This window comes from Lynx canadensis, chromosome B3 (genome assembly GCF_007474595.2).
Source record: "Lynx canadensis isolate LIC74 chromosome B3, mLynCan4.pri.v2, whole genome shotgun sequence".
NCBI classification, from domain to species: Eukaryota; Metazoa; Chordata; class Mammalia; order Carnivora; family Felidae; genus Lynx; species Lynx canadensis.
In genome coordinates this window covers 135,518,500-135,545,858 of record NC_044308.2, presented here as the reverse complement: position 1 = coordinate 135,545,858, position 27,359 = coordinate 135,518,500, and the positions used below count along the sequence as shown (strand labels likewise).

General features: G+C 43.2%; 2 protein-coding genes across 3 annotated transcripts; one reads left to right on the top strand and one right to left on the bottom strand.

The window, feature by feature from the left end:
* Positions 1-3,265: 3,265 nt before the first annotated feature.
* UBR7 (ubiquitin protein ligase E3 component n-recognin 7) lies at positions 3,266-23,352 on the bottom strand. Its single transcript, XM_030319833.2, has 11 exons — positions 23,138-23,352; positions 21,187-21,320; positions 20,601-20,661; positions 18,286-18,381; positions 15,908-15,961; positions 15,329-15,434; positions 12,845-13,053; positions 12,531-12,680; positions 11,794-11,956; positions 10,707-10,768; positions 3,266-5,538 (listed from the first exon to the last, which is right to left on the bottom strand). Exons 1-11 carry the CDS (start codon positions 23,285-23,287, stop codon positions 5,446-5,448), a joined length of 1,278 nt encoding a protein of 425 aa, XP_030175693.1. The 5' UTR covers positions 23,288-23,352; the 3' UTR covers positions 3,266-5,445.
* Positions 23,353-23,499: 147 nt separating this feature from the next.
* Positions 23,500-27,302, top strand: GON7 (GON7 subunit of KEOPS complex). Of its 2 annotated transcripts, none has more exons than XM_030319838.1 (2): positions 23,500-23,754; positions 26,429-27,302. In XM_030319838.1, exons 1-2 carry the CDS (start codon positions 23,550-23,552, stop codon positions 26,521-26,523), a joined length of 300 nt encoding a protein of 99 aa, XP_030175698.1. In that variant the 5' UTR covers positions 23,500-23,549; the 3' UTR covers positions 26,524-27,302. The 2 variants fall into 2 exon arrangements, 1 of the variants encoding a protein (XP_030175698.1); XR_003969671.1 differs by having other exon boundaries at positions 23,661-23,769; positions 26,429-26,515.
* Positions 27,303-27,359: the final 57 nt, after the last annotated feature.

Sequence of the window (27,359 nt, the reverse complement as noted above, 5' to 3'; positions counted from 1 at the left end):
CGCCGCTCTGGCTGCCTCTTGGCTTCCCGTTTCTTGGCTCATCTTTTCAACCTTGTTGTTGCCGGGCATCCTACCTCCTCACTCTTCACATTCCTCCCTGTGACGAGCTCATTCATTCCCACAGCTTCCATCACTCAGCCTGCTGATGACTCACAGCTCCACCCCTGCCTTGACCCCTGAGCGTCAGGCCCGTTGATGACACCTCCTCTCCGATGCCCACCCCCCGCACCCAGCACCTACCCGTTCCTCCCAAACCTACCCGGTGCCACCACAGAACCCGTGGTCTCTCCCTCGCTCTTGTCCACTCGGGGGCCCCAGCCACAGGGTGAGGTGGAGACCCCATGTCCACAGACCCCCAAGTCTCTAGTGGACACTGCAGTCTTCCTTGGACACCCTGGAATCCTACATCCCTGAGACTCCCACACCGTAAACTCCAGCGGCCTCCCACTTTTTTTTTTTTAATGTTTATTTTTGAGACAGAGAGAGATAGAGCATGAGCGGGGGAGGGGCAGAGAGAGAGGGAGACACGGAATCCGAAGCAGGGTCCAGGTTCCGAGCTGTCAGCACAGAGCCCAACGCGGGGCTCGAACCACAAACTGTGAGATCATGACCCGAGCCGAAGTCGGTCGCTCCACCGAGCCACCCAGGCATCTGCAGTGGCCTCCCACCTAATCATGGCGCCACCTTGTGGACTCGCGCTCCCAGCGCACTGACCCTCGCTTCAGCCTTGTCTTCCAGGAGTCCCTTCCCCTGCCCCACCGGGGAGACACGGGGCACTGTCGCCGTGAACGCACGCAGGATACAGAGTGACAAGGTTGCGTAAACGTGATCCTCTAGGTCCGGTCGGGCCGTGGACCGCGAAGGTTCAAATGGCAACTATGACAAAAACTGCCGCGTGCAGAGGGGCCGAGCTCACTCCGCAAACATGCTTGCGGGGGGAATGAGACACAACAGATGGGTTGGTTGTTGTGATGGTTAATTTTATGTGTCCACCTGACTCGGCCATGGGGTACCCAGATGTCTGGCTAACATGATGTCTGGGTGTCCGTCTGTGAGGGTGTTTCCAGATGAGGTTAGCATTAGAAGGCAGGGGCCGAGTACAGCAGGCAGCTCTCCCCGGCAGGGGCGCGGGGTATGGGTACCCTCCGATCTGTTGAGGATCTGAATAGAAGAAAAAGGCGGAGGAAAGAAAAATGTCCTCTCGGCCTGAGTCGGAACATTGATCTTCTGAACTGGGAGAGTCCGTCAGCTCTCAGCTGCTGGTTACCTCATCAGCTCCCCTTGGGTCTTGGGTTTTCAGTCTTGGACTGGAACCTCACCACCAGCTTTCCCGAGTCTGCAGCTGACAGCAGATCGCGGGACTTCTTGGCCTCCATAATTGGGTGAGCCAATTCCTCATGATATGTACAGATAATATATATCGTATATATGTAAGTGTGTGTGTATACACACACACACACACACCCAACAGGATATGTTTCTATATCCTATTGGTTCTGTTTCTCCAGAGAGCCCTAATTCAGTTATAAAACTTTTTGATCCAACTATAGTAGAGCTGCACTGAGGAGCCTTCAGGCCTGAGGCGGAGGCAAGAGAGAGAAGCCAGGAGACTGGGATGTGGGTGGGAAGAAAGGGGAGCACGAGCCACGGGCCCCATAGGAGGAGAGGTGGCTGAGGAGAAGCCCAGGTGGGAGTCTCCAGGTGGGCAGTCAGGGCAGAACTGCTAAGGCAGGTGCCCGAGAGCCTCATGAACCACCCTCCCGCTCCAGCCAGAGGCATCGCTGGGAGAAGACCAAAGATTTGGATGGGAGGTCGGTGGACAAGTCCAGAAGCCACAACTAGCCTTTTTGCTTGGGAAAATACACCAAGGACTAAGAGAACAGGGGATGAGTACCATGCGAGACAGCGAGCACTCTGTCACTGCAGGTGAACCACAGTAAAGTTCTCTGCTACAGAGAAGTCTACTAGTCGCACAAGCTTCAGGTAAGGCTTGATCCAGGGGCTCGATGCCTGAATCACCGAACCTCTCTCTCCTCTTTGCCTTCCATGGTGTCGACTCCCTCCAAAGGCTGACCCCTCCAGTGCTTAGAAGATTGATGCCGGCAGCTGGGAGAGGTGTGATCAGTGAACCGCAAACCACATGGCAGGGGCGGGGGAGCAGAGAGCGAACTGAAAACTGGGGCACTGTCACCAACAGCATGGAGACAAGGGAGCCGAGCGGCCGAGACCAGCATAGGTTGCCAGTGAGGCTCATCCGTGAGGGAGGACCTCCTGTCCTGACAGGTGAGGCTGGGTGACTTCTCAGGTCCCTTCTAACCGAGGGGTCCAGTGACTGTAAGCAGGAGACTATCTAATGCCCAGTGGCTCAGGGGGGCAAGTGAGGCACGTTTGGCTTTGGCCCAGTGCCAAATGCCAGGTGCCTCCTCAGACCAAGGCTCGTATCCAGCAGCCACTTCAAGGTGACCTGACTGGGCGACAGTGTCACTGGCTGCCGGGAACTGGGTTGGTTTCCTGACTGTCCCATGTTCCCCAGACCACACTCGTCTCCCCTGGGGAGCTGAACTAGGTCACCGCCAAGGTCCTGCAGTACTTGGACTGCTCTCAATTTCCTTCTGCTTCACCAGAGTCCTTTAGGGGAGCTGGGAGAACTGCGGCTTTCCTGGCACCGAGGGGAATCTAATCCCGAGCGGTCAGATAGGTGGGCGGTTCCGGGGCCACACACAGCCCTTCATTCGCGAGCTTAACTCACCAACTCACCACGGGTGATGACCACAGTCTGAATAATTTCCACAGAAGCAAGATCTGGGATGAGGCCAAAGATGGGTCTCTACATTGGCTTTTTGGTCTGTTTTCATGTTTACTTTTGAAATAAGAGCTACCGTGACGGTGGACCTCATCTTTTCCCCAGACTGTGGGCGCCTGGCCTCTCTTTCCACACACAGCAGTACCTGAACACGTTGCCATTGGTCACAACCCAAGCGCCTTGCTCGGTTCTCCTGTTCCCTGGGGCCCCAGCGGGAGTCCTGGAACCTCCCTCGAGGAGGGGTTATAAAGCCAGGGCAGTGCAGGAGACCTGCTGGCAAACCTCAGATCAGGCCACATCTTCTAGAACAGCAGGGGAGAAATTAACCGGTCCCTCTGCTGGAGCAGGACGCCAGGGCAGGAATAGCTGCTATAATACTCACATCATATTCATGTTTCTTATTACCTGCAGAGGGAGGCTATGCACATTTAAATATGACTAGAAACGATCTGAAAAGCCACATTTTGTTGGAACTGATTTTATTTAAATTTTACAGAAACCTGATCGAAGTATGTAAGTCCAGTAACAAGTCTACAAAAATGCACGTACGATGCCAGAATTCCTTAAAAGCAACTAATATCGTATTCTCGTTCGGCATAAAACATGCATCGATATCAACTGCCACATGTTGGCCAAAATCAGTCTCTACAAGAAGAGACAGTCCATTACGGTCAATAAGAAAACTAGTTGTGAACACAGATTAAAAAAAAAAAGAGGTTTTCTGGTTAATGTAAAAGGAGGAGCAGTACCTTTCTAAACGAGCCCCTCAGCCCCGGGTGATGCGTATTATCGTGCTGCGCAGTAACGCGTCACCTCCGAGACCTGGTCCTGACCTGTCATCGGAGCAAGGAACTCCCTGGCAGTTAAAGCAAACGTTTGAGAAGATAGAAACTTTCGGACCACAACAAGCACACTAGCGCAACCTTGCAGAGGGCGCTCAGAAATCCTCAGACTTGGAAAAGGGTTCCCAGGCTGGGGATCGTAACCAGCCTCAAAGATGCCCCGAGCTTTTCAACCCAGCCCTTCTGCAAGGCCGGCTCAGGGCACACGAGCACCTCCTGTGGCCGGAAGGCCTTCTAGCTCCACACATCACTCTTCATGGGGATCTGTACTTAGGAGGCTTGATGCAGAAAACCACAGTTGGACCATTTCTTTGAGGCCCTGATGTCCTGTAGGCCGGGTTCATCTCACCCCAGGACGGGTACATGCGACTGCTGGACACACGAAGGAAAATCAACGTACACTCGTGGCCCCAAAGGCTCCGACGCTTAGGGTCACATACCTTGAAGCAGGTCCTCTATTGTCCGGAGAGACTGTGTTGCTCCAGAGGGACAGCAACTGAGGACTCTGCATTTATCAAAGGTGTTTTCCCCATAGACTGAGGGCTGTAAAGAGACTTCATACCAACTGAAAGGACTTCCCCTTAAAATACAACATTCCACAAGGTTCTTCAAAAGCGGGTCGCATGGTCATCAGAGAACCAGCCGTGGACATTAACATTTATTTACATAAAGCTCATCATTCATGCAGCCTGGGGCCTTGTTTGGAGTCTCTCACACACCCTCTGCCTCTTCCAAAACAGGGCACTCCCTGCCCTGCTCGCTAGAAGTAAGCTAAACCAGTATTTTTTTTCTTTCAGCACAGATTTAAGGGGGAAATTAATAATTTATTGGGGTTCTCATAACATTTTCATAACAGAACAATATCAAAATAGGTCTGTTTTTAATATATGCTTATGAATATCCCTGATAAGATAAAGAAATCCAGAGGACTTTGTAAACCACTAAGATTTCACAGGGTAGTACCCGGTCTATTTTCTAGGCAGCAGAAGAGGGACTAGTACACTGGCGAATTTTCTCCAGGAAGCCCTGTGAGCACTACAGTACTGAAATTCGAATATCTAGTGCCAGTGGAATTGTGAATGAAGTTTTCACTTTATTAGTAAAAATCATAACAAAGGTTGGCTTCCTCAGTCCTGCCATCGGCCAATCTCCCCGCCCGTGACAGACGTCCAGCCCAGAAAACCATCAGCCCTGACTCCGCTGGAGGTCGGGCCCAGAGGAGGCGAGTTTTGAGACACCCTCTAAGCCGTGACCACGCTTGCGAAAGCAGGGATGTGGGAGAAGAGGCAGACCGGGCCTGAGGAAGCACTGACCCAAGGCACCACGATCGGAGGGGTGAGGGACCTAGAGGGGTTGTGGCAGACAGGAAGGACGCTCCCGCCGTGCCCCCCCACCGCGAGGGTCCCGGGAGACGACAGCTCTGTGGCAGAGTAGACACGTTCAGGAGTTAAAGAACAAATCATTAGGAAAAAAAAAAAAAAAAACTAGTTTACTGTCTCAAAACCAAATCGAACTTCTTAAAACTTCTAAGCGAATAACCTGGGGGTTATCTGGTAGTCGGGCGGCGGGCCGGCAGTCTGTGGAATGAGCTGCATTTAGCGGAGTCAGAGGGCGCTGGTTGTGAAATCGGCATACACACTGTGGCGACCGTGGTTAAGGAGGAAAGGAAGCTCAAGGCCGGAGGGGAGGCCTCTCCAAGGAGAGGCCGGAACAGGACCAGATGCGAGAAACGCCTCTTTTATTCCGGGCACAGTAAGTGGCCTTGGCGGTGGCCTGGCTGAGCAGGTGCCATCGTCCAATCTAGCTGCAGTAGTACTGCATCCCGTCCACTCTCCTCCTCTTTTTTGACTGAAATTCTTCAAAGAACTGCTGGATGTCCTCTCTCTTAACCACCTGTGCAGGAAACAGCAAAGACCAGGAGAGGGAAATGCATTACAGAGCGGCAATAACCAGGCATGCTATTCACAAACAGGTTGAACAACACTGCTGGTAATAATTATCTTAGGGGCGCCTGGGTGGCTCAGTTGGTTGCGCATCTCACTGTTGATTTCGGCTCAACACGATCTCACCGTTTTGTGAGTTCAAGACCTGCATCAGGCTCTGCGCTGACAGCATGGAGCCTGCTTGGGATTCTCTCTCCCTCCCTCCCTGCCTCCCTCTCTCTCTCTCTCTCTCTCTCCCCCTCCCTCCTTGTCTCTCTCCTGCTTATGTTCTCTCTCCAAATAAATAAGTAGACTTTAAAAAAGAACGACCTGAATGTGTAACTAATCATATATCTCCATCCTATAGAGGGCTCATTCATCCAGGCGCACAGACACGGGCTGGGCCAGAGCCATACAGCCAGGAGGGCAGAACAGTGCCGAGAGTGGGTTCCATCATTCACCTCGCCTTCCTCACACGAAATGAGATAAAAGCAGCACCTATCTAACAGGATGGGAGATCAGATTGGATTTAATGCCTGTGAAACACTGCCTGGCACATAATAAGTTCTTTTTAAAAATTTTTTTAATGTTTATTTATTTTTGAAAGAGAGGGAGACGAAGTGTGAGCAGGGGAGGAGCAGAGAGAGGGAGACACAGAATCTGAAGCAGGCTCTGAGCTGTCAGGACAGAGCCTGATGTGGGGCTCACACTCACAAACTGTGAGATCATGACCTGAGCCGAAGTCAGACGCTTAACCAACCGAGCCACCCAGGCGCCCCTCAATTTTTTTTTAAAGTTTTATTTATTTTTGAGAGAGACAGATCATGAGTAGGGTAGGGACAGAGAGAGGGAGACACAGAATCCGAAGCAGGCTTCAGGCTCTGAGCTGTCAGCACGGAGCCCGACATGCGGCTCGAACTCATGAGCTGTGAGATCATGACCTGAGCCGCAGCTGGAAGCATAACCGACTGAGCCACCCAGGCGCCCCACGTAGTAAGTTCTTAACTGAGTGCCTGAAGGTCTCCCAAGCCCGCTGCCCTCGCCCAGGACCACAGCTGTCTCTTGGGAACATCCTTCAGCTCCACGTGAGTACCCACAGGAAACAAAGTCTGTTTTGCTTTGAGATTTGTGTTTTCTTCTTTAATGAAAAAAAGGAGCCAAAACACTTTTCCTCCTCAGGAGGCCAAAATTAGAGGTGTTTGCCACATAAAAAGAGTAACTGGCAAAAAATAAAGTAGCAACTACTCTTAGTAAATGGAATATCCACTTCATGCAATGAGAAATTTGTCTTCCGTTTCACTGGAAAAAGATTAGAGCATCATACAAAGGTGTTCAAGATATTAGCAAAATAAAACACTAGAAATAAGAAAATAAGACAAAGGGACAATATGGATGAAAGAGTAAATTGGGAAAACCTGACAGGAGCCCCGGCTCACCCAGGAGTGCTCGGCCAGCTGATCTGACCCAATAGCTGCCTCCAGTCTATCACAGGAAACAGGTGTTAATTTACTTTTTAATTACAAAGGTAACACATTCTTATTGTTCTGAAAGAATGCAGGAGGGGCAGGGAGAGGGAGGGAAAGAGAAAGAAGCCCAGTCAATGCACAAGAGCAAGAGTGAGAGAGAGAAAAAGAAAGGAGGTGGTAAATACTTGGCTATAAAGCGAAACACTCCCTCTCGCTCCCCAAGAGTAAGTGCCGCTAACATGCACAAACAGCAATGCCAACTCAAGTAACTTCCTTGGGGGAAGACCCTCGTTAATCCTCTAAATGGAAGAACGGCACAGACTGATACATCAATTTCACAAGCACCAAGGCTGAGACAGCTGGTCAACAAGTGAGGACTCAGAACCCCTAACAGAGTCAGGATCTAGACACTGAAGATACTCGCGATACCACAAAGCTCTAATGTATTTGCTAAATGGCGTGGAAACTCACACTTATGAAATGCTAATATATAGGACACTCGGAAATTCCAGTTCGAAGGATCTGTCCCTACTTCGGATCACCAACACTAAACACTGAAAGGCAAAAAAAGAATTTTTCCTGCAAGGATGTTGGGAGAGGGGACCTAAAAGCACGCAAATCAGAGCGTTCAATTTTTAGCTTCTAGACCCTCAAACGGTCACAGCCAACATGCAGAGTAGAATGTTAAGGAATAAATACTGGGGTTCAGTAATAAATCATTTTATTGGTTTCTTTCAGAAGATTTGTAGTTTCTAAGTGGTTTTTTAATTTTATTCATTTTTAATATTTATTTTTGAGAGCATGAGTGGGGGAGGGGGGAAGAAAGAAGGGGACAGAGGATCCAAAGCGGGCCCTAGGCCGACAGTAGTGAGCCCGATGTGGGGCTCGAACTCATGAACTACAGAACGATGACCTGAGCTGAAGTGGGACACTCAACTGACTGAGCCACCCAGGCGCCCCTAAGTGTTCTTTTTTTATAGTCAGACACAAACATAAAAGGCAGTCTGTTATCTAAGAACATCTAGAACTTATAATCTTATGTGGACAAATACAACCAAAGTAGATTAACCTTATTGCAACTTAAGGTTCTTATTTGTTTTTATAAGGATCTAATTAGTAATGTCATGGAACAATAAACAAATATATTTTTCTGTCTTTTTAACTCATCATATCAGATAAAAAGCAGCCCTAGTGATGACAGAGATCCCTATGTTGAAGATCCAGGTTAAGACTGAAGAAAATTGCTAGTTTCAGGGGCACCTGGGAGGCTCAGTTAAGTGTTGGACTCTTGATTTCAGCTCAGATCAGGATCTCACAATTCATGGGATTGAGCCCTGTGTTGGGCTCTGCACTGGGAAAAGGAAGCCTGCTTGGGATTCTCTCTCTCCCTCTCTCTCTGCCTCTTCCCTGCTTGCGCACTCTCTCCCTCAGAATAAATGAATAAACTTTTTTAAAAAATAGCTTGTTTCAAATGTGATTGGAAATATATCTTTTACATGATTTTAACTATGTGTAATCAAATCAATAAAGAGCCTTGTGATCACAAACAGCACAAGAGCAGAGGTCCTAGAGTCAGGAACACACATGCTTTGACACATTTGAAAGACTTCAAATGTCCATCAATAATGCAGAGATTAATGTACACCAGAAACTAATGTAACACTATACTTTAATTAAAAACAAAAGTGCCAAGGGGCACCTGGTGGCTCAGTCGGTTAAACATCCGACTTCGGCTCAGGTCATGCATGATCTCACAGATCATGGGTTCGAGCCCCACGTCGGGCTCTGTGCTGACCAGCTGGGAGCCTGGAGTCTGCTTCAGATTCTGTGTCTCCTTCTCTCTGCGCCTCCCCTGCTCACACTCTCTCTCTTTCTAAAATAAATAAACATTAAAAAACAAAAACAATGGTGCCAAGGGGTGCCTGGGTGGTTTAGTCAGTTGAGAGTCCAACTTTAGCTCAGGTCACGATCTCATGGTTCATGAGTTTGAACCCCATATCAGGCTCTCTGCTGTTAGCGCAGAGCTTGCTTGGGATTCTCTGTCCCCCTCTCTCCGCCCCTCCCACTCTCCCCCCACTCGTGCTCTCTCTCAAAAATGAATAAAATTAAAAAAAAAAACACAAAAAAACAGTGCCAAGGTTAAAAACAGTTACACCTATGAACATTCTTAGTTCTAGCAAGAAGAAACAGAAGTCTGCAGTAACCAGAGGGACAGGAATAACTGTAGTTTAAGAACTGCTGAGAGGCAGGAGGATGTTCACAGTGACTGTGAAGAACATCCTCTAAAAGATGAGAGAAATCTACTAAAGAGAAAACTCTTAACTTCTGACTTTACAACTCATTTTGCAAAAAGGCAGCACTGTGACCCTGTCCACCCAGGCAGTTTCAAGTTCTTCCCACATTCACGAGCAAGGAGAAAGTGGCCTTAAGCAACATGGCAGAGACTCCTTCCAACAAAACAAGTCTTGGGGCACCTGGGTGTCTCAGTCGGTTAACTCTTGGTTTTGGTTCAGGTCATGATCTCACGGTTATGATATCGAGCCCTCCATCGGGCTCTGTGCTGACAGCGTGACATCTGCTTGGGATTTTCTCTCTCTCCCTCTCTCAAAATAAATACATAAACATAGGAAGGAAGGAAGGAAGGAAGGAAGGAAGGAAGGAAGGAAGGAAGGAAGGAAGGAAGGAAGGAAGGAAGGAAGGGAAGAAGGAAGGAAAAGAAAGAAAGAGAAAAAGAAAAAAAGAAAAAGAAAGTCTCAGCATACTTCCTTGGCACCCACCACACCCACATCTAACTGGATTTCTGTGTCTGGACATAGCAGAACAAAGCATCAACTGTCCGTAAGGACAGCCTTAGACCAAGAAAAGTTAAATTTTGTTTTATATCTGCCTTTGGAAGGCAGAAAGTATTTCATGAAAAAATTCTGTCACAAATATGTGAATCGTAAAGAGCAAGTATTTATAAATTCATCTGGAAGACTATTTAAAAAATTTTTTCTTAATGTTTACTCTTTTTTTTTTTTGAGAGAGAGTGTGAGCTGGGGAGGGGCAGAGACAGAGGGAGACACAGAATCCGAAACAGGCTCCAGGCTCTGAGCTGTCAGCACAGAGACTGACATGGGGCTCAAACCCATGAACCGCGGGATCATGACCTGAGCTGAAGTCAGATGCTTAACTGACTGAGCCACACAGGCACCCCAAGACTATTTTAAATATTATACGTTTTAGAATCAGTGTCACCCTTAAAAGTAGATAGACTCTCTTACTAGCCAGAAAAATGTTTTAGTCTCAAATTCTGAAGTTCTTTTATTCTAAACTATAGAATCCAAAGTCCAAAATAAGGGGCCTGGAATTAATTTTTCCCTGCCTGATCATTTGTTCTTCCTCCTCCAAGGACCTCTGCCAATGTCCTGGCCTTCCCCTCAGCCACAAGCACACCCTGCAGACCCCGTGTGGCTGCTCCACCTCTCACCCCCTCGAGCCCAGGGCTGGAAGGACTCCCAGTGAGGCCAGGTCCTTGTTTCACCACCTGCTCCTGAGTCCCCTCTGTTCTGCCCGCACTCACCTCTTAAGGATCCAGGTTAAGACATATGGTCATTTTTTCATCCAAGAAAATAAACAGTTTATTCAAAACATACAGAGCTATGATTAAAATTCTGTAATGCAACATACATACCGTGCCTTCATCAGCAAATCTCTTGAGATAGTCTTTAAGTTCAGTCTTCAAGTCATTGTATTCTAAATCAAAACAACAAAAAAGGTACATAGACTTTAGGCAAGTCATTTGCTTTTAGAAACAAAGTGCATCTTTTCCACTGATAGTTGAGTAGGTTAATACTTTAAATTTTCTCTAAGCGAAACATGCATGGAAACTTGCTTCCAATTTCTCACAAGTTCTTTCATTTTGATATTGGGGACCCTACTTCTTAAAACAAATAAACAAACAGAACTCAAAAAAATTGCCATTCCAAAAATATTAGCTAAGAATTTTTGTAAGAGGTTTCCTATCTCTCTGGAATTCTAGTAATGGAAATAATCTTGGACTCATCAAACTTTATAAGCTTCAAAACTGATTCACTCACTTAACAGTTCATATTACGTATAAGGTACCCCGAGGGCTACAAAAATCCTTCAAATGCAGCCTCCATCCTCAAAAAGCTTTTAGTCTAATAAAGGCAAAAGAAATTAATCAGATAGTTAAAAATAAAAGACAGAAACGATCAATGCCACAGAGGTGGTGGCATCTGAGTAGTCAGGGTGGAAATTACTAAAATCAGTTGGGCATGCTGGGGGGAAAAATGTAAAAGCCTGCAATTAAGGGCTCAGGGATATTTTCCCCTCTGGTGGTTTCCTGTGAACCACTAAAGCAACCTCAAGAACCATCCAAAAGATAACATGCTTTGCTCAAAAAGAGGACACGTGATGCTCCATGAAAACTATTTAAATCGATGGACAAAGAAATTGATTTTCTATTATTCCATATTCATACATCTACCCTGAATCAAAACAGCATGTTAAGGTTTCTCAAGCACGTAATTATTCTAGCACCTAACTCTGATTCAGTGGTAATCACAGCTAAATACCCAGCAACGCTACAATTCAGCAAGCATAATAAGCATAATTGAAGCCTATTCTATAATTCCAATTTTAAGCTTTTTTTGTATTAAATTAAAACTGTAGGTGTTAGTAGCCCTCCTTACACATATTTTAACAGTGAAAGAAACTTTATGAACTTCACGACTTTTTGTTCAAACAGCATTTACCACAAATAAGTTCCACTTGCTGGACTCTGTCCATGCTGTTAAGGGTGTCCATTAAAGGGTCTCTCCTGTCAGCTGCCTGGTCAACCTTGCCCTTGTTTTCATAAGCCAGAACTGTGTCATATTCATCTGTCAGGAACAGGACATCTAGCTCGCCATACATTTTCTTCAAAAAATAAAACCAGTTTCCCATTAGAACATATGTATATCATTCTCAGTCAATTCTCAAGAGCTGAGAATCACTAAAAATTTATTTAATTTTTTTTTTACATTAATTGCCAGAAAAACCTGAGCCTTTTAGTACAGAATTGCTTGAATGATTTATTCTTTTTGCCCAAATCTCTTTTAGGAATCTCCCAACTTCCCAATAGGTGTTGTATGGTCTAAAAGATCTTTATTTAAAAACCTTTAAAAAAAAATGTTTTTTAATTAAAAAATGAAAACTACTGATTTACTGGAACTTTCAAGTAATTTTTATTCCCAAGCAAATTCTATGATATGAAAAAGATAAAAATTTATGTTTTCCACTAAAATGAAGATAATAAAAAGTACTGCATGATTCTTAATTTCTCCCACAAGCATTCAGACTGCAAAGAGTATTTCATAAATTTGCTTAATATGAAACATTTTAAAGTTCTCTACAGAGCTAACATCGATTTCATAAATATATTTTTCAGAAAGTCTTATTCTAGGCATCAGTCCGTAAAACACAGTGACATTGACCTTGATCAGTCACTCACCATACAGTCTTTGCAGGTACATAACTTGCTACGCCAGTTCAGGGGCCAATAGGTGGCAGTGTCTTTCTTTATCAACTGCTTAGCATTAAGATCCTGAAGTCTGCAGCCAGACTGTGATTCTGTGTTGAGATGTTGATTCTTAAGTGCGGTCTGAAATAAAAGTTTTGAAGTATGTTTTTTACACTCTGACAGTTTAGACTGTATAAAGGAATTTCTTTGGGCAAAGGGTACAATTGAGATCCAAAGCTACAGAGCTTACAGAAGTAATTTTGCTTAAGCTTTAGTTCTGTGATGGCTTATACTTCATATGTTACCTGGGGATCAGACTCAGAACTAGAGCTGGTACATGGTTCGTTAGTCTGCTCTGCTTTAACTTCCGTGACAGCATCCTTTCCGTGTTCTGGAACATCCTCTTTGAGGGTACTATCTTGATGATCTCCATTTTCAGGTTTGATGACTTCCTGATCACCTATTCCATCAACATTCAGCACCAACCCATCATCCTCCACAGATACTTTGGTTACTGTGGGTTCAATGAAAGCAAACACACACACATATCCATAGACAGTGAAATCACTTAGTCTGATTAAAAAAGATTTCAGAATCTGGAAAAAGAGAAAGTCAACCTTAATCTCTGGAATAATGAGAAAGGAATTATCAACTCTTCCTTTGGTTATGCCTGCCTAATCCAGAGTTCAAATAATTGAACAGTTCATTTAAAAATGTCAATCACAGGGCACCTGATTGGCTCAGTTGGAAGAGCATGGGACTCTTGATCTCAGGGTCATGAGTTCAAGCCCCACATTCAGTGTAGAGATTACTTAAATCAATCTTTAAAAACAAATAAATAAAAATTGAAAATTAAAAAAAAACAGGGGCGCCTGGGTGGCTCAGTCAGTTAAGCCTCTGACCTCGGCTCAGGTCATGATCTCATGGTTTGTGGGTTCAAGCCTCACATCGGGCCCTGTGGTGACAGCTGGGAGCCTGGAGCCTGCTTTGGATTCGGTGTCTCCCTCCCTCTCTGCCCCTCCCCCACTTGCACTGTCTCTCTCTTAAATACATATTAAAAACATAAAAAATAAAAATGCCAATCACTACTTAAGCATTTTCTATGTAAAGGAAAAAGAAAAATACTGCAGACAGTAAAAAGAGGTAGGATACCTCAAGAAGCAAGAAGCAGGAAGAGGTTTAACTATAAACACAGGTGGAAGGGTAGTTTTGAAAAAACAACCAGCTTTTCTCAATGAGAGGAAGGAAAAAAAAAGGATGGATATAGACCCAGAAATACTGTCAAAAAGAAAAGAGAAATGATAGGGAAGTTCATGTTGAATGATGGCACTTTGATTTAATGGGAAATGAGGCCATCTGTTGACAGACAAGGAAATGAAAGGACAGGGGGAAGACTGATTAAGAAAACCCAACAAATGAGATATAGATACAGGTCCAGTGGAAAGTGGGAGATGTAACTGAAAAGGGTAGGAACACAAGGAGGACGCACCAAGTTTAAGAACTTTGAGACAGGGGGGTTAAGTGGCTCAGTTGATTAAGTGTCTGACTCTTGATCTTGGCTCAGGTCATGATCTCACGTTTTGTGAGATGGAGCCCTGCGTCAGGCTCTGCGAGGACAACATGGAGCCTGCTTGGGGTTCTCTCCCCTCTCTGTCTGTCCCTCCCCCACTCGCGTGCTCTCTCTTGAAAAACAAACAAAAAACCAAAACTTAAATGCTTAAAAAAAAAAAAAAAGAACTTTGAGACAAATCAAAAGTGTAGGGTGAGATTTTAGGTACGGCTGTGCTGTTTGCAGTTTGTGTGGTAAAATGTTCCCTGAAGGTGAGAGGGGCAAGAAATTATGAGGTCAGAGCAGCAGATACTATGAGTAACTGCCACTCTAAAAATAAATTAAGTAACACATTTGCATTACCAGTAAAATTAAATAATGCCTCAAGACCATTGCTGATCAGTTGTTTTGGGCCAATTTCTTTGGGTACAATAAAAGTACTAGGTAACAAACTATACCCCACATCTCCCAACCAATAGCATATCTTATACTTAAGAACAATTTATGGGGCGCCTGGGTGGCTCAGTTGGTTGAACGACTGACTTTGGCTCAGGTCATGATCTCATGGTTTGTGAGTTCGAGCCCCACATCGGGCTCTGTGCTGACAGCTCAGAGCCTGGAGCCTGCTTCAGATTCTGTGTCTCCCTCCCTCTCTGCACCACCCCCCCCCCCACTCTCTCTCTCCTTCAAAAATAAATAAACATTAAAAAAATTTTTTTTTTTAAAAAAAGAACAATTTATTCTGGGGGAGCCTGGATAGCTCAGTCGGTTAAGCATCCAACCTCGCCTCAGGTCATGATGTTGCTGTTCTAAGTTCGAGCCCCGCATCAGGCTCTGTGCTGACAGCTCAGAGCCTGGACCCTGTTTCAAATTCTCTGTCTCCCTCTCTCTTTCTGACGCTTCCCTGCTTGTGCTCTGTCTCTCTCTCTCAAAAACAAACAAACATTATAAAAAGAACAACTTATTCTGGTTTTATTTATCTTTCAAAGTCCCATTCAGAAACTGCCTCCATTTTCACTAACTCTGGTCTCATCCAGCCTCTGCCTCATGTTATTTAAGCATAGATTTGTTCTTGGTAGTCTCCCAACCATTCTATAAGCACCGTGTGGAGAAGGTATGTTATCTTACACTTTTTCTACACCTTGAAGTCCAGTCAAAAACAGTTGCTAAAAATTCTGGACTGAACAGAGAAATTTCACAAGTACGAGACTGTGGCACACCAACTCCACAAGACACCCACCTGCCAATTGTGCAGCATAAGCCCACAAGAAGGGGCAGCGCTTCATACAAGCCGGGCACACCATCTCCTGGAAATCCCCGCTCTCGGGGGGGATGGCACCAAGATGCTGTGAATACAGAAAACCCACTATTTTCCTTGTAGTCTCCAAGTTGTCCAAAATGCTATTTAATAAACAAATATTGCAACAGAACACTGATCATATCTTTACAATTTCTTTTTAGAAGAGTAATTATAATGTAAAATATAACACAATTCAAAAAGAAGCAAGAGATCTTTTTTCTTTCTGTACAGACAATACCTTTTAAAAGGTAAAAGCTGGGGCGCCTGGGTAGCTCACTCAGTTAAATGTCCAACTCGATATAGATCACGATCTTATAGGTCATGATCTTTCGGTCATGAGATTGAGCCCTGAGTCGGACTCAGTGCTGAGCATGCAGCCTGCTTGGGATTCTCTCTCTCCCTCTGTCTCTGCCCTTCCTTCCTCCATGCATGTGTATGTGCGTGCATGCCTTCTCTCTCTCAAAAAACCAAGCATTTTTAAAAATTAAAAAAAACAACAATGTAAAAAGCTTTCCTTACCCTTCCATGGAACCAGTCTTCACAGACTACACACTGGATCATCTCATCCGGAATCTAACACGGAAAAGCAGTTTGCATGTTAATGATTACAATGAATTCTGGGACACGGAAGTAAATCCAGCAAACAGAAGAACTATATATTAAATTCTCTATACCGATTCTGTGAGACGGCTATGCACATGCCAACAGTCAAGGGGCCAGGGAGAAATAGCGGGTCACAGGACCAAAGAAGTTCACTCAACACGAAATGATGTTGGCGAAAGGTTACACTGAGATGAGCACTTTGGAAACAACCGTCAAAGCTGGTCCACTTTGGTTACTTGGCACCTAACTCTCGCAAGACTTTATAAGTAACATCTCATTTTACGTGAAAACCAAGACCCAGGAAGGTGAGATGGATTGACCAATGTAGAATGTGGCAACCCCACATTCTTCAAGCCCTTCACTTCACTTAAACTGAAAAGTAAGTATTATAAACAGTCTCTTGCTAATATGGACAGCAACAACTTCCCTAATTTGAATTAGTTAAGAAATTAGATTCTGGCCCTAGGAAAATGACATACCATAGGGCACAGACTGTTTTTGGAATGATTTTCCTTTCATTCCCAGACTTTCAAATCTACTGATTAATATCCCATTGTTGTTCTGTCCTTTCCCTATTATAACTTCTCAAAGGGGGAAGAAAGCATATATGCCTATATATATGTCAATACAGATAAACACACACCTATATCAAATATACATATATATAAAGCAGTTTTATTCTTTCTTCTACCTTGATCAATTTATTTGGCATCTTATTTTTTGTCTTTTGATTTAACACTGTTATAACACTTTACCCCATACCTTAAAATATCCAGTTTTAAGGTTTTATCTTTGTTAACTCAAAGATATCTTCAACTTGTTCCTCTATATAATTTGGTTCAATAATTACAGTTCCAAGACAACTAGAAAGCAAGGAAGAAGGCAGAAGGCTAATTTTTCTAAACATAAAGCACTCCTTCAAATCAGTAAATACACAACAAAATCCAACCCAGTCAAAATATGGGCCAAGGATATGAAAGGACAATTCAGATAGGTTATTACAAATGTTCAATAAACTCATGAAAGATGCATACTCTCATTCATGATCAGGGAAAAGAAAAAAGATACACCTCTTCATCTATCAAGATGGCAAAACTTAAAAAGACTGGTAGTATGTAGGGCTGACAGAGTATTGGGGAAAAAAACCACTATCACCTACTGTTGGTGACTGAACTCTTTTGACAGAGGTGATCACAATTTTATTTTTTATTTTTTTTAAGCATTTTCTTTTTAATGTTTATTTATTTTTGAGAAAGAGAGACAAAGTATGAGTGGGGGAGGGACAGAGAGAGGGGCGAGACACAGAATCTGAAACAGGCTCCAGGCTCTGAGCTGTCAGCACAGAGCCCAAGGTGGGGCTCAAACTCATGAACTATGAGATCACGACCTGAGCCAGAGTCAGATGCTCAACCGACTGAGCCACCCAGGTGCCAACACAATCTTAAATATAAATATCCTATGTCTCATCAGTTCTACCTCTAAGTATCCATAAATTCTTGCAGGAATATTACTGAATCAAATTACTGTATAAGGATGTCCACTGTAGCTTTCTTTAGAATACTGAAAAAAGAGATTGGACCAGTCTGCTACAGAATATTTAGGTAACTAACTTATAGCATGTCAAATTATGAGTACTTGGCTGTGATCAGAACAAGGTGGATGTGTGCTATGTAGCATGGAAAGAAGTCTATGATATACTGAGAAGTGAGAAAAGCAAGTTGCAAAAGTGAACATACGGAATTTTCACTTTTGTCAAAAGGAAACTACAAATTGAAACACACATCACTTATGTTGGGACCGAAACAGGTCTAAAAACATATATACCAAAAAGTGTTAACAGTGGTTATATCTGGGAAGTACGATGGAATGAGGAAGAAAAATTCTTTTTAAATTCTGTGTATACTTCTTTTTTTTTTAATTTTGTGTATACTTCTAATTGAGGATCCAGTCTGTACACCCCGTTTCTTTTCTTCCATGGAGGCAAGAAGTTGAAAGTCATTGTTTGGAGAGCGCTTGGCAGTGGAGCAGGCAGGCAACGAGAGAGAGAGGACGGACGAAAGCACTGGCCTTGAGAATGTCCTGCCCAATATTTCATTCTTGTATGTAGAATGAGAAGAACACTCAAGATCTGTACCAGTTACAGCTCCAGCCCAGACTCCTAAGAAAGGATAAACCTAGAATCCTCTCGCAATCCCCAAATCCCTTCTGAACAGCTAGAAAGGCCCAGATTGGACAACAGGCTAAGGAGTGAAGGCTAGAGGTATTAACCTCCAATTAACCTCCAATTGCCTTACCTCATCTTCAGGATCAGGATAAGGTCTCTTGCAAATGCAGTACAATCCAAAAAAGTTGTCATTGTATTTATTGCCAGAATTTATCTTTGCTTTGTCCTGAAAGATATTCATTTCAATATGTAATATGGTCTAATTTTAACTATAATTTCAGGCATCATGAAAGTATAAATTATAAGTAGCATATAAATATCACATATGGTATATATTATATTTATAACACCAATATACTATAAGAACATATATTACATATATTTATAACACAGCATCAATATATTGTAGTAAAATATAAAAAATACCATGACACAATAATAAAATATCATGTATTTCATGTTGTATGACATTAATACATTCAATAAATTTCTGCATTAAATATCTTCCTCCCCAGAAGCTGGTTTTTAACTTTCAAAGTACAAAGAAAAAGAATTCACTCCTATCAAAAGGATATTTTTTCCAGGATACAGAGAAATTTGATTTTTTGTACCTTCTTTGTAGTAATTGGGGAAACCAAATACATCCATTAACAAAATGCTGATAAAATTATATCATCAACCTCTATAACCCAGAATTTCAAAGTACTTTTTTATTTTTTTTTACGTATTTATTTCTTAGAGAGAACTTGCGAGTGGGGGAAAGGGGCAGAGGGAAAGAGAGAGAATCTTAAGCAGGGCTCCACATTCTGTGTGGAGCCCAACCTGGGGCTCGATCCCACGTCCCTGGGATCACAACCCAAGCTGAAATTAAAAGTTAGACACTCAACCGACTGAGCCACCCAGGAACCCCAAAGTACTTCTTAATGCCCAGCTGTGACAGCCAAAGCTCCCAGGTTACTAGATGGTAAAAAGTAAGCAAGGAAATTGTCTAAAAATAACCTTCAGGGGCGCCTGGGTGGCGCAGTCGGTTAAGTGTCCGACTTCAGCCAGGTCACGATCTTGCGGTCCGTGAGTTCGAGCCCTGCGTCGGGCTCTGGGCTGATGGCTCGGAGCCTGGAGCCTGTTTCCGATTCTGTGTCTCTCTCTCTCTCTGCCCCTCCCCCGTTCATGCTCTGTCTCTCTGTCCCAAAAATAAATAAACGTTGAAAAAAGAAAAAAATTAAAAAAATAAAATAAAATAAAATAAAAAAAAAATAAAAATAACCTTCAAAGGAGGGAAAAAGCATGAGAGTTTTAGCAATTATGACTGAACAATGTAAAATCCCTGACATTCTAGTTTCTTTTTTTTTTTTTTTTTTAATTTTTTTTTTCAACATTTATTTATTTTTTGGGACAGAGAGAGACAGAGCATGAACGGGGGAGGGGCAGAGAGAGAGGGAGACACAGAATCGGAAACAGGCTCCAGGCTCTGAGCCATCAGCCCAGAGCCCGACGCGGGGCTCGAACTCACGGACCGCGAGATTGTGACCTGGCTGAAGTCGGACGCTTAACCGACTGCGCCACCCAGGCGCCCCATGACATTCTAGTTTCTGTTACTTCAGTAAATGTTATTGCGTTAAGTATAGTTAAAGCAGAAAAATCCCTGTGCACCTAGCTCACATTCATTATTACCAAGTTTTATTAATTCAGTTTTTACAGTTATACCCTTTGTTGGGGTGCCTGGGTGGCTCAGTCAGTTAAGCGTCTAACTTCGGCTCAGGTCATGATCTCACAGCTCATGAGTTCAAGCCCCGTGTTGGGCTCTGTGCTGACAGCTAAGAGCCTGGAGCCTGCTTTGGATTCTGTCTCTCTGTCTCTCTCTCTCAAAAATAAAATAAACCTTAAAAATTTTTTTATACCCTTTGCTTTAAAAGCCTTAAAGGATGAACACAACCAACATAATTAAACCTCAGTTACATTAAAGAACATTCCCACCAAAATCTTTCATACTACAGTCTGTAATGCAGACTCTGAACAGGTTAGTTTTCCAATAAAATAAAAAATGGAATACAGTTTTTTTTTTTTTTTAATTTTTTTTTTTTCAACGTTTATTTATTTTTGGGACAGAGAGAGACAGAGCATGAACGGGGGAGGGGCAGAGAGAGAGGGAGACACAGAATCGGAAACAGACTCCAGGCTCCGAGCCATCAGCCCAGAGCCCGACGCGGGGCTTGAACTCACGGACCGCGAGATCGTGACCTGGCTGAAGTCGGACGCTTAACCGACTGCGCCACCCAGGCGCCCCTACAGTTTTTTTTTTTTTTAATGGAATACAGTCTAATACCAATTTGTCTACTTGAAAGAATAAGCATAAGAACTTCCTTTTTGGAAAATGCATGGTTTTTATCCCCTCTGGCAAATATCCATCTCAGCTACTTTCAATGTATTTTTACACTGCTCACTTACAGGAAATAATTTGCATTCCAAATTTTTAAACTTGCTGTTTCCGCAATCACAACGAAAGTTTCTGAAAAAAATGAGGGAGAGCCAAATTTTAGTTTTTCTTTTAAATCTAATGAATTACTCTTTAAATTTATTGCACAGCCCCTCCCCTTTCAACTCATTTCTAGGGTCTAAAAAGTGACCTTGATTGCTGTTCATATGTCCAATTTGAAATTTCTCCAAGCACAGAATAAAAGATTTAACAGTTTGGGAAATTAACATGCACAGAAATAAATATTTATATCACACATACATATACACACAAGTAAAATAATGACAAAGAAGGATGACTAGTTTGAGTTTGTGCAATAATTATATTTGATTTTTTTAAAGTTTTTATTTAAATTCTAGTTAACATATATGGTAAAACTAGTTTCAGGTGTAATAATTATATTAAAAGGCCCTCCAGAAAAACTATTCTAATTATATAAAACAATTATATTAAATTTTACCAGTACACAACTACTTTAAATGGAAAAACAAGAAAAAAGCGCAGGTGGAAAAGAATCTAAACATTTAAAAAGCATCCAGCACCAATCTCTGTTTTTACCTTTTTGTGTATAGCTCAAATAGTTTATGACTTCCATGACATTCGTAACTGCAAGCGAGGCAAATTCCTGCTGGTTCTTCTCCCTCTGGGGTGCAAGTACTACAGGCATAGAGTGCTTGTCTCTTTACTGAGCCCTAAAAGCCACAAAATGGAAGGAGAATAATCACACAAGAGAGTGCCAAAACACTGTCACATGTTTTATGTCATTATATATGCACTATGGTAGTGCTCATTTCATACAATTTTTTCTTACAGTGATAGTTTAAAATTCTCAGGCAGCTGAAAAGAAGAATCAGCTGGCCTGCACCAACATCTTAACACATGAAAATGTAAGAGAACGTGTACAGGCTTATGTTAGCAATATCACACTTACAATTAAGATCAATGCACTTTATGCAAGAATCCTTTTGATTTTAGGAGATGCATGCTGAAGTATTTAGAGTGTCATGATGTCTGCAATTTATTTTCAAATGGTTCGGGGAGGGGCTCTGGGGAGGTGGGGGGTAGGGGAGATGGGGGGGTCGGAGTGTATTACATAGAGAAGAGAGATAAAAGCAAATGTGGCAAAAAGTGAATATGTGGAAGAGGTACACAGGTGTTCATAAAAGTATTCTTTCAACTTATCTGTAGATTTAAATTTTTTCACAATTAAAAGTTGAAGGAAAAGATCAGCAAAGCTTTTGGAAATCTTGACAATGGTCACCCTCCTCCAGGAAGGAGGGAGGCAGCGAAGCTTCTGGGATGCCAGTAATGATCTGGGGGCTACATGCATGCATATGTTCACTTTTTTCCACAAACCATACAAATGATTTGTGCATTTTCCATATATTTTACTAAAGTAAAAAGAAAAAATTTACAAAGTCCAATTTATAAAGCTAACCACATTTCAAAAATAGCTTACATATATTTTAAGGAAAGCAGAAAAAAAAGTTGTTTTAGTGGTGACCAAAGGTTTTAAAATACCAGCCAACATCTGGGTCTGTCTGTGGATAACAGGTTTTTTCAACAATCTAACCACTGGGCAGGGTTAAACTCAACTGGTCAAGATGACAACTGGTATTATGAACTCAGTCCACACCACATAATGACTCCAAGTCTCTCACCTCATCCCCCAATGTTGCCATCCCACCCACCCCCAGCCCTGGGGCTAGGCAACCTCCTTCTTCCTACCAATTCTCATCCCGTGTAAAGTTTTCTTCTACCCACCTTTCTCCATTTTTGTACCTAGAAACATAGGATGAGTCACCAAACACTACAACACACCCCCTCAAATCCTGATTCATAACGTCTTCCAAATGCCAAATATACCCTTCAAGCAAATCCTCTCCCCTCCTCCCTCCTTTACCAGTGCCACCTGCTGTCGTGGTTCCGGTCTATTTCCATGGGGGGCGGACTGCAGATAGACACCATACTTGCTTCGCCTCGCAAAAACAACAACAACAACAAAAAACCTACCAGCTTGTACTTGTCAAACTAAATTGCAGAGGATTAGCTGTCAATTTTCAAATCCAGAGCTCTCTCCTTTAACTCTGCTTCGACTCTCCCATTCGGTTCCAAATAAACACTCTTAGGATGGGAAAAGTAAGGACAAAGATGTCGGGATTTGAGCGGTCAAGGGGATAGTTTCTGAAAAGCAGCCAAGGCGCGGAGAAGAGAAGGAGAGGAAGGAAAGAGCAGGGGTCCCAGGGCGAAAGCCTGGAGAATCCTGAGGGACTAGACGGAGGAAGACCGAGGGAGGAGGGGAGCCCTGCTGGAAACAAGCTGAGAAAGGGAACCAGCAGACTGAGGTTTAAGGGCAGCTGGGCCTGGGATGGGGAAGTCTACGACGAACGGTGGCCGGGGACCACCCCAGGGGAGCCGGGCCGCGACACGCGGGAATGGGGCAAGTCTGGTCGGGAACAGGAGGTTCAGCGGGAGCCCGGGGAAGGCGAGGCCAGGGCCGCGCGCCCACCTGCGAGTAGGAGCACTTCTCGGAGTCGCTGCCGCCCAATACGGCGCACGCTTCATTCTCCAGCTCCTCGTCCTCCTCTAGTACGTCGACCAACGATACCACAGGCTCCAGCTCCGACTGCCGCCCAGCAGACCCCTCCGCCCCAGCCATCCTCAACTGTCAGCGGGTCCGCCGCTCGGCCCGGCGGAGGCGGGAAAAGCGGCTGCGAGAGGCGTGGCCGGAGGAGGAGGGGCCCAGTGATAAGAACCAATCTCAAGGAAGGGAAGCGAAGGAAGGGGGAGGAGCAACTTCCGACAAACGGAAGTCACTCCTCTCCCTTCTCCCGCCTGCGCCAGGCTGCGCCCACGGCGAGTTGACTTCCGTTTCCGGGTGGCGCCTGCAAGTCGGTGGCTGTTGAAGCTCAGCCATCGCCATGGAGTTGTTGGGCGAGTATGTCGGGCTGGATGGGCAACAGCAGCGGCTGCGGGTGCCCTGTGAGGTGCCGGCCGACGCCGATCCTTACGAGACCCTGTTGTCTGGCGTGGCCCAGATGAGAGACCTGGTGACAGAACTCTTCGGCCCCCTGGTACAGCAGGAAGCGCAAGACCGGGTGGCGGCTCCAGAAGAGGCCTTGGACGGTGAGCCCTGAGAAGGTGCTGGAGCGACAGGAGGGCGGGGCAGGGGAGCCCGGGTAGAGTGGCCGTCTTGGAGCAAGTGAGCCTCGGGGGAAGAAGAATCCCAACTAAAAATTGTCAGTCCTTACCGCCATATTATCTTCGCTACTTCTGCTTAAGCGTTTGACGACTCTCTTTCCATATGTATCACAAAAAGCGTGCTGAGTGCCGACTGCTCTGTGCCAGGCACTGGGCTGTGCTCTTGAGAAGGAATGAGGTGAATGCCACTCAGTTCCTGGCTTTCTGAAACTCTCAGGCTGGTGGGGGTTAGACAAGCAAATACTTATTAACAGATTGGAAGTATGACCCCAGGGCCCTCTGTAACTATTGCAAACTGAGAGGACCCAAGAAGGCTTCAGAGAGCATGGCTTTTGAGCTGGGTGTTGAAGGATGAAAAGGAGTATTGCCTTCTTAACGTATTTGTAATTTAACGAAATTACACGAATTTACAGAATTTCATGAAGTTACAAACACGTTAAGAAGACTGTCCTCTGCGATCCAAAAGACTGAAATCTTGCCATTTGCAACAATGTGGATAGAGCTAGAGTGTATTATGCTAAGCAAAATAAGTTAGAGAAAGACAAACATGATTTCACTCATGTAGAATTTAAGAGACAAAACAGATGAACATAAGGAAAGGGAAGCAAAAATAATATAAAAACAGAGAGGGAGATAAACCATAAGAGACTCTTAAATACAGAGAACAAACAGGGTTGCCGGAGGGATGTTAGGTGGGGGATGGGCTAAATGGGCAAGGGGCACTTGTTGGGATGACCGCTGAATGTTATATGTAAGTGATGAGTCACTAAATTCTATTCGTTAATACACTGTATGTTAACTAACTTGGATTTAATTTTTTTAAAAATAAGTAATTAATTTTAGAATTAATTTCAGAGTAAGTTCTGAAGATTTCAGTTTAAGGAGTCTTAACTCCCAGGGACTCCTTTCCATATGCCAACTTAGAAGGTGCAGTTTGAAAGGAGAAATGTGAAATTCAAGTCTTGTCTTGAATACGAAAAGAGGTAGGTACCTTTTTTGCCTGGAGCTGAAGGGCCAAAGAATTAAATATTGGAGTCAGGACTTAACTCCTCTCTAAAGGGACTTACACTGTACTGTACTTTCCATCTTGTGTATTATGTGAAGGAGCCAGTTCAGAACATTACACTGAGTTCAGACAATAGACTGGTTCCATGGATATATTAATTGGGAGTACCAATGTATTGAGAATGAAGTCCTGTTTCTTGGCTCCAGAAGTACTTCTGTAATCTCTTGAAAACGTTATCGTTGGCGTAAGGATGAGTATAGCTAGAGCCATTTCTTAAAATATCATTACTTGTTGAGAAAATAACTGCCACCTATTAATGGAAGGTCAGTAGTATATTTGTATCAGAAGACATGTTTTTTGTTTATTTAATGAAGACCCCATAAAGCTTAGGTTTTACTTTGTTAAAAGTAATCGAGATTGACATGGCACATTTTGTGTTCTGTGAATTTGATCTCAACAAATACACAAAACTTTAAAATTGTACCAGTTACTAAAGAAAAGTGATAGAACTCAGTACTAAAAAGTACTCAGTACTAAAATTGGCTTACAAACAATCCAGTTACCAGATGTGAAAGGATTTGAATAGGCAGTTCTTTAAATAAGATATATAAATGGCCAATAAGCTCGTGAAAAGATGTTTAGCATCATTGGCCATCAGGGAAATCCTAGTGAACCCCAAGGAAATACCACTTCACGCTCACTAGGATGACTGTAATCAAAAAGAACAATAACAGGTGTTGGCTAGGATGTGAAGAAATTGGAGTCCTCAGACATTGCGGGTGGAAATATGAAAGGATAACACCTTCTTTGGAAAATGGTTTGGCAGTTCCTCAGGAAGTTAAAGTTACCTTATAGCCCAGTAATTCCACTCCTAGGAACTCCTAGTTCCACTCCTACTTCTCCAAAGAGAACTGGAAACCTACGTTCACATAAAAACTTACATATGAATATTCATAGCAGCATTATTATAATAACGAGAAAGTGGAAACAACACCATGTCCGTCAGCTGATGAGGCGATAAACAAAATGTGGTGTCTCCATCAATGGAGTAGTATTCAACACTAAAAAGGAATGAAGCACCGGTAAATGGCTATAGCGTGAATGAACCTCAAAAACATGTGAAGTGAAAGCAGGCTGACAGAAAAGGTCGCATATTTTAGGATTCCATTTATATGAAATGTCCAGAACAGACAAATCTATGGAGATAGAAAGTAGATTAGAGGTTGCCAAGGGCTAAGGGGAATGAGAATTGGTTGTTGGTGTGCGATTTCTCAGATGATGAATGTGTTCTAGAATTAAATGTCGGTGACAGTTGCTCAACCTAGGGAGTATACTACAAATCAATAAATTGTACACTTTAGAAGAGTGAATGTTATATGGTGTATAGATTATATCTCCAAAAAAAGTGGCAGATAAGAAAGATTTTAAACACCAAAATTCCTGAAATCTTTTTAACCATACATACTTTGAATCCAACGTATGCATAACTTAGTTAATCCTTAAAGTGAAATGGTCTCAGTATCAACCATTTTAGCAATCTCTTTCTTTGAACCACTGAACATATTGTCACACAACAAATATTTATTTTAAAAGGTGATGATGAAGATGATGCAGAAGATGAAAATAACACTGATAACAGAACTAACTCAGATGGACCATCTGCAAAACGGCCCAAACCACCATCTTAAGAATAGCTTTTATGAAATTTAAAAGACTGCTACTATATCTGAATTATCACACGCTGACATTTAGGAAAGACTGGTGCTCTAATTTGGGAAAGCATTTGTTTTTTTCCCCTAGGACAATTTTGTCAAAGAAAAAAATGTACCTTGTTTCCACCAAAGAAAGATATAGTAAATGTTTAGAAATGAATCTGTTTTCTTGAGTGAGAAATAAATTTGATACTGTGGAAATAACTAGAACACTCAATGCTATATAAAATCCTCTAAGTTGGCAACTGAATATTTGTTCAGTTTTCTACTTTTTAAATAACCATTGAATTAAGTTGTGTGATGTCTACATCTTGTGGCTTCTGCTTATTATAAAAAGTACACATCATAGTCCCGCACAATAACATTTCAAAGAAGATGTAAGTGGAGAAAATCGGATATTAGATTTAAGAATGGCAGATCTGTGTAAGAAGAAGGAAAATGGGAATAGAAATACTGAAGAGGGAGATGAGCCAGGAGAGAGACCCAAGGAAACCTGGAGTCCATACTTACACCCAGTATATAGACATCCAGAGATGATAGCACTCAATGAATATATACATTTAACTTGTAACTTAAGAGAACGAAGTTGGGCGTGCTTTTATGCTGTAGCATGTTATGTATATAAACACAAATGTAAGTCTTAAACAATCTATGTTGACTTTAACTTAAGGTATTTCTCATCCTGTATCCATGCTTTGATTTTGCTTACCCCAAAGGCCTGTTGAATCCTTGAAAATACATATATATTCCTAAAATATGTGTGTGTATTCCTTTTCGGCTTGTTGATGGGACCAAGACATTTTTTATTTCCT